Here is an 11,674-nt window from a genome sequence, read left to right as displayed (position 1 = left end):
TTACTTTCAAGCTGGCACCGAAGTAATATCATGTCGTGGTTCGAGTGATATCGAACTCATTTTTTGTCAATGGCCTTAGCCATTGGGATGTTACTTTTGAGTTGGCGCCGAAGTAATATCCCGTCGTGGTTCGAGTGATATCGAACTAATTTTTTTTGTCGATGGCCTTAGCCATTGGGATGTTACTTTCGAGCTGGCGCCGAATTATATCCCGTCGTGGTTCAAATGATATCGAACTCATTTTTTGTCGATGGCCTTAGCCATTGGGATGTTACTTTCGAGCTGGCGCCAAAGTAATATCCAGTCGTGAGGGTGGCATTGTATTTTATTTGTTGGAGTATCGTGGATGACAGTTTCATTCATACATTGGAGACGTGTGTTCATTTCGTATACATAATGGAGTGATTTTATTCATATGTCGGATATACATGTCGATTTCGTACATATAATGGAGATTATATCTAGTCCCTTCATTGCTCGGCCTGGGGATGTAATCGGTAGGCGGGGCAATGAACAATACTTCGAACTCGAGATGTCCCCCTCGTTGCCTCATTAAAAAACTCCCCGAGAAAACTCGATTGGGACAAAACCCGGGCGAGGGAAAGAGAGTAAGACTTGTGTTGCGTCTTGTTTCAGAAGTGGAAGTACTTGAGGTGGGTGACATTCCAGTTATTTTGTAATAGTTTTCCTTCCATTATTTCTAGTTAGAATGCTCCTTTACTTGCTGCTGCTGTGATTTTGTACAACCCGTCCCAATTTGTTCCCAGTTTCCCTTCATTCGGGTCCTTCGCTGCTTGCATTTTGGACTTTAGTACGTAGTCCCCGACTCTGAGTGGTCGTACTTTGGCCTTCTTGTTATAGTACCTTTCTGCTTGTTGTTTTTGGGCCACCATTCTTATCTGTGCCATATCCCTTTGTTCTTCAACCTCATCCAGGTCTTGTAACCTACTTTCGTAGTTGCTTGATCCACTCTTATTGGAATATCTCGGGCTAGGTTCCCTGACCTCAACAGGTATGACTGCATCGGTGCCGTAGACCAATGAATACAACGTCTCACCTGCGCTGGTCTTCGACGTTGTGCGGTAGGCCCATAGAACCTCCGATAGCAGTTCCGGCCATAGCCCTTTGGCATCTTCAAGCTTTTTCTTTAATATGTTTAATATTATTTTATTGGAGGATTTCTCTTGACCGTTGCCGGCAGGATGATATGGCATGGAGAGTATCCGCTTGATATGCCATTTTTCGAAGAACTCAGTCATCTTTTTCCCGACAAACTGGGGTCTGTTGTCGCAATTGATTTCTTTGGGGATGCCAAAGCGGCATATTATGTTTTTACAGTTGAACGTGATGACTTCTTGTTCACGTATTTGAGTGATGCACCTGCTTCCACCCATTTGAAAAAATAGTCAGTTAAAACCAAAAGGAAACGTATCTTACCTCGCCCTACTGGGAGGGGCCTGACGATATCCATCCCCCATTTTATAAATGGCCATGGAGAGGTGATGGAATGCAGGAGTTCTCCCGCCTAGTGTATCATAGGGGCACATTTCTGGCATTGCTCACATTTCTTGACGTACTCCGCGGCGTCTTTTTTCATAGTGGTCTAGTAGTATCCTGCACGAATAAGATACCTAACGAGGGCTTGGTTGCCTGTATGGGAGCCACAATGGCCTTCGTGTACCTCTTCGAGCACACGCCTTGTCTGATTTGGTCCAAGGTATTTGGCTAACGGGACACCGAACATCCTTTTGTAAAGGTTGTAGTTTATGAGACTGTATCTGGCCGCTTGTATTTGGAGCTTTTTAGCTTTTTTTTTCTTGTGGGAATGTTCCTTCCTGTAGATATGATATGATGCGATTATGCCAGTCCCAAGTTAAATTTATGGAATGTATCTCAACTTGGTCTATTAATGAGTAGAGGAGCGTGACCACGTTCTACTTGGTGATGATTTTAGTTGTTGCTGCCAGCTTGGTGAGACTGTCTGCTTTGATGTTTTGTTCTCGGGTATTTGCTCGAATCGGCATTCGTCGAATTCTAGCAGCAGTTTATGGATTTCGGACTGGTATTTCCGCAACCTTTACTCCTTAATTTGGAAAGTCCCAGTAACTTGATTCACAACGAGTTGAGAGTCGTAGCGGAGGATGACCCGCCGAGCACCATACTTCAGGGCCAATTTTAATCCTGCAATTACGGCCTCATATTCGGCCTCATTGTTAGTCATTTCAAGGCATCATACAGATTGACGAATTACTTCGCCCGTTGGGACTTCGAGTACGAGTCCCAGTCCCGATCCCAATGCGTTGGACGCGCCATCGGTGTAGAGGACCCAAGGTTGGATCGCTCAAATGGAGTGCGAAGCACTTCTTGTTCGACTTCGGACAGTATCTCTACGCTAAAATCGGCAACGAAGTCGGCGAGCACTTACGACTTTATTGCGGTTCATGGTTGATATATTATATCATGCTCGCTCCGTTCTATGTCCCATTTGTCCAGCCGACCCGATAATTTGGGTTTGTGCAGGATACTCCTAAGAAGAAAGGTTGTCACCAACTTTATGAGATGACACTGAAAATATGGTCTAAGCTTTCGTGAAGCTACGACTAGCGCCAGAGCCAGTTTTTCAAGGTGGGGGTACCTTGTTTCGGCATCAAGTAAGGTTTTGTTGATATGATAACTTGGAGATTGCGTACCTTGGTTTTCTCGGACTAGAACTGCACTTACCGCGACTTCGGATACAGCTAGGTAGACTAGGAGGCACTCGCCTGGGTCTGCTTTGGCAAGTAAGGGTGGCGAAGACAAGTACTCTTTTAGTTTCCTTAGGGCATCGATGCATTCTGCATTTTGCATTCTACTGGAGCCCATTGTCTTTTCTTAATACATTAAAGAACTTATGGCACCTATTTGATGACCGTGAGATGAACCTCGACAAGGCGGCTATCTGTCCCGTCAATTTTTGTACCTGTTTTTTGCTGGTCAGTGTTTTAGGTATTCCTTCGATGGCCTTAATCTGTTTTGGGTTGACCTCGATGCCTCTTTGTGACACTAGAAAACCGAGGAACTTTCCCGAGCTTATGTCGAAGGCACTTTTTTCAGGGTTTAGTTTCATGTCGTACCGTCTTAATATGTCGAAGGCTTCCTTCAGATGACCGATATGATCTTATTTCCTTTTCGACTTAACCAGCATATCGTCGATGTAGACTTCCATTGTTTTACCGAGTTGTTTTTTGAAAATTTTGGTGATCAATCTATGATATGTCGCCCGCTGATTCTTTAGTCCGAACGGCATCACTTTATAGCAGTATGTTCCTTGGAGAGTGATGAAAGTGGTTTTCTCCTAGTCTTCTTCTTCCATGAGGATCTGATTGTAACCCGAATAGGCATCCAAGAAGCTTAGCAACTCGTGTCCTGCTGTTGCGTCGATGAGCTGGTCGATGTGTGGCAATGGAAAAGAATCTTTCGGACATGCCTTGTTTAGATCCGTGAAATCTACACACATCCGCCACTTTTCGTTTTTCTTTTTCACCATGACCATATTGGCGACGCATTGAGGATATTTCGATTCCCAGACGGAGCCAGTTGTGAGAAGCTTATCGACCTCTTCGCTGATGGCTTCGTTGAGTGCAACGTTGAACTTCCTTCTCATTTGTCACACCAGCGGGTAAAGGGGGTCGACGTTTAACTTATGGGTGGTGATATCTTTTGGGATGCCCAGTATATCTGCATGGGAGAAGGCAAACAGATCGGCATGGTCAGTCAAGAACTTATTAAACTTACCTGGTTCCGAGAGGTTGTGCCCAATATAAGCCTTTTTTGTGTTGTCGTTGTCGTCTAGCAGGACAGGATCAAGATTTTCTATCGTTGATTCGGATGCTTCCATGATGTTGGGGTTTTTGATAACATCAGTCCACACGTCAAGTTTGGCTCCCGACATTGCTGATTTGTATGCTTCCTCATTTTCTCCTTTGAGTTGTTGGGTATGTGCGCAATCTTGGGCGATGCGATAGCATTCTTGTGCGGTACGTTGCTCCCCTCGAATGCTGAATATTCTCCATGGGGTAGGAAACTTGATCACTTAATAGAGATTGGAAGGGACCGCTCGCATGGTGTGTATCTATGGACGCCCTATGATGGCATTGTAAGTTGTTTCCTGGTTCATGATGTGAAAAATTTTGTTTCTAGGGTGACTCCTCTGGCTAGGACGGGTAGCACTCTCTCTCCAGAAGTCCGTTCAACTGCATTATTAAAACCTGTTAGCATTATACAACGCGATATTATTTTATCTTCGAGTCTCATTTGCACGAGGACTCGAGGATGGATAATACACGCGCCACCCCCGTTATCTACCATTATTCTTTTTACACCAGTATCTGTGATACGTAAAATGATAACAAGATCATCATAGTGAGGGAAAGACCAACCGTCGGCATCTGACTTATCGAAGATGATACTGTCTTCGAGGTCATCATACTGTTCGTGGGTGATTGATCGTTGAGTTTATGTATGGTGGTGAACTTGACATGATTGATCGTTGCGCCATCGCCCCCGCCGATGATCATCTGTATGGTGCGAGCGGGAGAAGTTGGTTTTGGAGGTCCTTCGGGCTGTTAGCGTCCGCGGGCGAAGTTAGTCCATCCTCGATCGCTCAGCAGCTCCTTTAGGTGATCCTCGTTTAGCATTCGTACTACTTTATGTCGCAACCCTATGTAATCTTCGGTTTTGTGACCTGTTTCTTAATGAAATTTGCAGAAAGCACTTGACTTTCGAGTGTTGGGGTCTGGCCTCATCTTTTGCGGCCATTGCACCTTTGGACCGAGTTTCTCTAGGGCGTACACTATTTCTGAAGGAGAAACACAAAAATTATGAATGGATAGAAGTGGAAGCATACCTTTCTCGTGTCGATATAGTGTCATATATCGAGGAGGTGTATCTGTGCGCCCTGGTAGAGGCGGGGCAGACGTCCTGACGTAGGGTTGATGCCTTTCCCGACCGGGGCGGGACCCCGACTGATCTCTTCGACTGTTGCTGCGACAATCTTTCCTTGCTTCAGTTTGAAGTGACGTTAACCGTTGGGTCAAGCCATTTAGATCGTCCTCGTTGGCTCGTACCTCGGCGCAGTAGGCGTTATGAATTTCTTCCCAAGTAGTTGTAGGGTATTTCATGAGCCTACTTAGCCATTTTCTGGTCGCTCTCGACCCATTTCTGTTTAATCCGTTCTGGAAGGCTGCTACTGTCATTCCTTCTAACACATTCGGTAAGCTCATTCTCACCCTGTTGAACCGAGCTAAGAAGTCCCTGAGTCTCTCGCCCTGCATCTGTCTTATAGCAAATATATCATTTACCCTAGCCTCTGCCTTTTTGGCTCCTGCATGGGCAGTGACGAATTTGTCTGCGATTTCCTCGAATGTTGCTATCGAGCGTGCTGGTAGTTGAGAGTACCACGTCAAGGCTCCCCCTGTTAAGGTTTTGCCGAAATTTTTCAACAGCACCGATGGTACCTGTTCTTTTGAGAGATCGTTGCCTTTACGACTGTAACGTAGTGAATGATGTGGTCTTCTGGATTGGTAGTACCATCATATATATTTAAGTAGGACAGCATTTTGAAGGTTTTTGGAATGGTATAGGGGGCGCTTATTCACTGTATGGTTGCTCGATGAATCGACCAACATCGCATTTTGGCAGCAACTTTGGAGCGCCTAGTATTTTGTCAACTCTCTCTTGGTGTTCCTTCATTTGGTCATGAAGTGCCTTACTCTCATTTTCCATCTCCTCCATTTTCTTGAAAACGGCTGCAAGCGTATCATTGCCTGCGCCATTAGTAACATAAGTGTTACCTGTACGGAGGGCGTCTTGCTCACCCTCGTTTATCGTGACATCTGCATGTGCCATATTCCTATTATCCCTTTAGGCGGATTTATCAAGTATGATGTTCAGAGCACTTGTTAGCCATTCTTCCATCATTCTTCTTGCTACCAGTGGTGCCTCTCCTATTGCAGATGGGGAGACTTCCCTTTCGCGTGAAGCAATCACGCTTTCGTGCGGGGGAGGTGAAGTGTCTCCCTCGGGGTGTGGTGTTTGGTGTTTCATTTTCGTTGTCCTCTCTGCTGTCTTCATTGATGGTGTCTAAGAGGTTGGTTGTGACGCCTACTATGGCTTTTTGCCTTGCATCTCCTTTCTCTGCCATTGGTGGTTTGCCAAGCTCGGAAGAAGTGATTATCCCTTTCAGGAGTCTAGATGAAACTATAATCTTAGCTAAAGAAATCTCCACAGATGGCGCCAAATTGTTTGACCCAATAGATATTGAGATCTTTTTGATTAAATTAATTAAAGAAGATGGAGAGGCAAATCTCACCTAAGTATAATAAACTCTAGAATAAAAGATACAAGGGATGAATAAGGTGGATAGTATTTCTTGATCTCATGAAACTGAGTGATTAAGCGTCAAATATGCCAACCTTGAACGTAGGAAGATATTACAATAGGTGTTCTTAGCCAAAAGTCTTCTCCTTTACAAGGGTTTTTACTCACTATATATAAGGGACAATCCCCTCCTGAACCCTAAAAGACATATCATAGAGAATATTTGAAAGTATATTTCTACTGCCTCATGTTGGGCTTATGTTACTGCAAAGGTCAGCGTCATTTAGCCGCTGTCGATCGTCACCGTCTTCAACGACCACATGATATCGTGTCGTGAAGATCTCGTCTCTTGTCGTATTCGTCAATAGTCGTGGTCGTCCAAATTTGGACCTATACACTTGGGTGATCTAATAGTATAAAAAAAATATTATGTTGCCATTTGTATCGAAGTTAAATGCTATAATTATAAACTTATATTAACTTCTTTTTTTAATTCTAAAAATATTGTCGGCTTCTTAGTTTTGCTTAAGTTTGGATGCTCTTCACTTTCGAAAATTCTTTACCACCTGAAATTATATCATGTTGATCATGATTGGTAGAGAATCATATGCTTGTCATTTTTTAAATGCTACTTTAACTTTAGAGCTATAAGTAATGATTAATTAACTGAAACACTTTCAAAAAGTATACACTTGGAAGAAATTCTAAAGCAAGCGCGGAGTTAGCATATAAGCTATGAGTTTGACTAAACTTATCAACTTATGGTTCGACCCTAATTAATATGTGTTTAAATTTTTTATTAAATATGTAAAAATATAAATTTCGAACCCAGTAACTTAAATAGTCTATAAAGTAGTGGCATTTCGAACATATATTGGGTGCAACTTTGAAAGCAGAATAGATATTACTCAATTAGTCCAAAATCACTAGCAAATACTTACTTTATGCAAACTAGAAACTACAGTAATTAAAAGAAAGCTAAAGGTGGGCAACCAAAAAGTGATTTGTTAAAAAAGAAGAATAACTTTAGCAATAATCATATACTAAAAGGTTATGGTTGGAAAGTATGAAAATAATTGCATTTACCATAAATAAGGAACTGCTTTTCTTCTCCTTTGTTACCCCTATATTGAATGATGGGATCAAAAGGTAAATTTTCTTAGCAATTCGAGAAAATCTTGAGGGCATATATTTATTTTAGTGCCTCATAATATTTTCTTATAATTATGATGTTCGTTAGCTTTATCCATCAAGGTCGGGATAAATAAGAAGAAATTACTTAGTATTTTTATCTTAGCTGAGATCTCAACCCGAGGTCTTCTGGTTTTCAATTTTTTTTTGTGAGGAAAAACATCAAGCTATGGAGACCATGTAGATTAAATTAATTGGGGGTTACAGTATAATTTATTGAAAGTTTCGGCCTTGAAGTGTACTTCTTAACAGCTGGGTCACTACTGGATTTCTATCAGATAGATTCTATTGCTCACGCGCTTTAATGGTACGTGAAGCTCACAGTTTATTTATAAATTGGAATTTGCACAGCACCCGAATTTAAGAGGAGGGGCAAACTGAAAAATTGTGTCTTTTCTGAATTTCAGGTTGGAATTTGGATTTCATCTATTTATGAATCACATGGTTTTACAACTTTACATCATTGGCTTGAAAAGAAAAATATTTAAAATTTGAAAGAGACACTATTTTTACTCTCTTTAAATAAACAAGAATAAGCGTAAACGGTCGTCAATATATAAATAATTTTTTCGAGGAAGTTTAAAGAGCAACTTATATATTTTTCTAAAATTTATATTACTATAATTAGCATAAATCATAACTTATTCAGAAATATATACATTATTTTATGTGATATAAAATGTGGAACAACTACATATATCATCAATATGTGAAGTAATACGTGCTAGGCCTAGAAGTAAACAATCTTTTTTTAGTAGAAAATTAAACAATCTTTACATGACAATCCGTGTATCATTAGTCAACATATAACACTTTATATAATGTTATTCACCCATAATAATTCTTATTCTTAGATTATCATTATATAACAATTTATGTAGTATCAATGTTTTAAAAGGCAAAATTAAGACTTTTTCTTGGATGATGCACTCGTAAAATCCCCTAAGATAGACATATCAGACTCGTGTCTCATGGGGCTTATGACTTAAGCATCCGAACATATGCTAAGATATGACCAATATCCAACATACAAGGATCATCCCACATGCAATCATATGTAATTAGCCTTATAGATCCTCAAAAGTCATTTCGTAATTCGAATTACTCTTCAAAACCTCTTCATTGATTATAACTTAGAAATTGAGAATGTTGCAAATAAAAATAAGTGACTAATATCACATATTCTCAATTTTGATAAAAGTGATTTTGATGGACAATTCATCTGAAAAAATTTCATCTCTTAACTTTTGTTAAATCTTCATAATTGAATTTTTAATATGTTTCTTTTCAAATCTTGGCGACGTTATCTAATTTACTATTGATTAGCTCATATGCATGGATAGAGTAAAGATTTTATATGAGTCACGTAAAAAATATCAACGTGACTCCACAAAAAATGAAATTTATAATTTTAAAAATAAAATATGTCCGTGATTTAACAAGTAAATATGACATGATAATATATAACTTTTTAGAATATTAATATGTATAGTTTAAACTCTTTATTATTAGTATGCTACTTATAGCTTGTTTGGCCAAGCTTCTCAAGACAAAAAAATGCTTTTTTTTTCCTTCCAAAAACACTTTTCTTTTCCTAATTTGAGGTGTTTGGCCAAGCTTATTTGGGAAAAAAGTGCTTTTGGGAAGAAGCAGAAGCAGTTTCAGAGAAGCAGAAAAAAGTAGTTTCTTTCCAAAAGCAGAAGCAGAAGCAGTTTTGACTTTTCTTCTTACCTAAAATACCCTTAACAAAATATAGTATATACCAAAATAACCCTTAAACCTAATACTTAGGATATTAATTTATAAATATTTCTTCTTATTTTTAGGAAACTTTCTAATATATAGTGACTTTAGGGGTGAATGCTTTTATATTTGTTGAAGGAATTTTAATATATTTAACTTATATTAAAAGAATTAAGTACTTTTAATTTTATTTTCATATTTTACTTAAATAAAATGAATTTTTTTAATTATTGCATGTAATAACAAAATTTTGATATTATTTATTTACTTATAATATTAATTATTAAGTAAATCTATTCATGTCCTTATTCGTAATTTGACACTTAAAAGTACTTTCTAAAAAGTTTGGCCAAACATAAATTATTTCTCAAAAGTGCTTTTCAGACTGATTAGCCAAACACAAACTGATTCTCTCCAAAAGTATTTTTTTTCAAAAGCACTTCTCAAAATAAGCTGATTTCTCCAGCTTGGCCAAACAGGCTATTACACACTTCTTTTTTTGTGTAACTCCTAAACTTGGTGAGACTTGTGAGAAAAAAATACCTCAAATATATAAAAAGGAGTCGTAACGGCTAACAAATATAGAATAGAAAATATCGTACTAATATCTAATCCTTACTGCATGTACACCATAAAAGATAAACTGATTCTTTTACTAGTAAACAAAATAGACGAATAGTTAATGCAAGTACTTCACATTCAAGCCAAAAAAAAGAAAAAAGTACTTCACATGTAATAACATATACAGTCAAACTTCTCTATAATAGCCTTATTTATTTCGATATTTTTTGACTTTTATAGCGAATAGTTATTATACACATATAACGACATTTGATGTTTTAATATTTTTTGGTTGTTATAGATAAAACTTATCCAAAAATTAATTTTATTTTAATGTTACATATAAAAGATAAGAAAATTCTTCAAATTTAAAATCTCAAAAGATATGCATATTTCACTAGGTATATATTGAATAAAGTTAATACATTATTAATAAAATTTGTAACTAAGCATACAAAGATTTAAACTCTAAGACATATTTTAAAGCTATTAGGAATATAAATTCTTTCAAGATTGATGAAAGAACTTTATAATTGTAGATGTTTTATAGATTTCATTCTCTTACTACCGATATAATGCTTGAAGTGACAAATATTCGTGTGCAAATTTTCAGCAAAAAGATATCTAATGAAAAATATAAAATATATCATGTGCATATCTCCAAATTTTATGTCTTATGCGAGATAGAAACTTTGGAAAAGAGTGTGCATTTTTTTAGAATTATTATTAATAATCTTAAAGATTTTATATATAGGTTATAGAGGGATAATTTTACAAAGAGCGTTCTGCTACAAATATGGTTGTTGATGTTATAGGTAAACAGTTGTTATAGAGAGGTAAAATATAACTTAAAAACTTGATTTCTAAGGAAAACTTGGCTTTTATAGTGAATGGTTGTTATATAGGAATGCTGCTATAGAGAGATCTGACTGTACTCCATTACTACCACTTATAATATGGCGAGGGTCTATTGGAAACATCGTTTCTATCTCCTAAGGTAGACGTAAGGTTTTGCTTACACATTACCTTCCCAAGATCTCACTATATGAGATTATACTGAGTATATTATTATTGTTATTACCACTTATAAATTATAATATGATGTATAAGATCCTTAACACTTAGGGGTCGTTTGGTTGGAATACGCCTTATGCCGGTATAAATTATGCTGGTATAAGTTATGTTGGGATAAGTTATGATGAGATTGTTGTTTATTCACTGTTTGGTATGTTATATTAAGAGTGACAATTGCATAATTTCTAAGAAGAAGGTATAAGTTATACCGGTGCTAATTATCCCACCCTCTATAAGGTATAAGTTATCCTGGTGTTAAAATTAACACCGGAATAACTTATACCTGATTTGCTAACCAAACAGAATATTAAGGTGGTATTAAATTTTTATACCACCCTATACCTTCTTATACCTCATATCAAACGACCCCTTAATCAAGACCGCATGTTCAAATTTTAGAAATGAGATTTTTTGTTTAGTAAAAAACAATTTTCTTTTAATGAACACTATGTAATAAGATTCCGAATTAATGGATAGTCAGACCTCAATGAAAATATCGGACAATTTTTCTCACTAAAGGAAAAATTTTTCTCACTAACAATCTCCCCGATCAAAGCTCCTCGCAGTGCGGTTTATATAAATTTGGGAGCTACTGCATAGTGAACAAATTGTCCAGTGTGAGTGTGCATCCAAAGAATAGCCTATGCGAGTATTCCTGAAAGATTTTCAAAAAAATTGAAAAATAAAAACTACAATACATAAGAAGCTGTGTTTTTCCGTCACTGCTCACTCCCTCCCTTTTCTTCCA

At 37.8% G+C, this 11,674-nt stretch overlaps 1 protein-coding gene across 1 annotated transcript; it reads right to left on the bottom strand.

Moving 5' to 3' along the window:
* Positions 1-704: 704 nt before the first annotated feature.
* LOC138889382 (uncharacterized) lies at positions 705-1,556 on the bottom strand. The gene is made up of 2 exons (XM_070172684.1): positions 1,438-1,556; positions 705-1,380 (listed from the first exon to the last, which is right to left on the bottom strand). Exons 1-2 carry the CDS (start codon positions 1,554-1,556, stop codon positions 705-707), a joined length of 795 nt encoding a protein of 264 aa, XP_070028785.1.
* Positions 1,557-11,674: the final 10,118 nt, after the last annotated feature.

Source organism: Nicotiana sylvestris, chromosome 4 (genome assembly GCF_000393655.2).
Source record: "Nicotiana sylvestris chromosome 4, ASM39365v2, whole genome shotgun sequence".
Classification (NCBI taxonomy): Eukaryota; Viridiplantae; Streptophyta; class Magnoliopsida; order Solanales; family Solanaceae; genus Nicotiana; species Nicotiana sylvestris.
The sequence above is the reverse complement of the archived record's forward strand: the minus strand, read 5'-3'. Positions and strand labels throughout refer to the sequence as shown.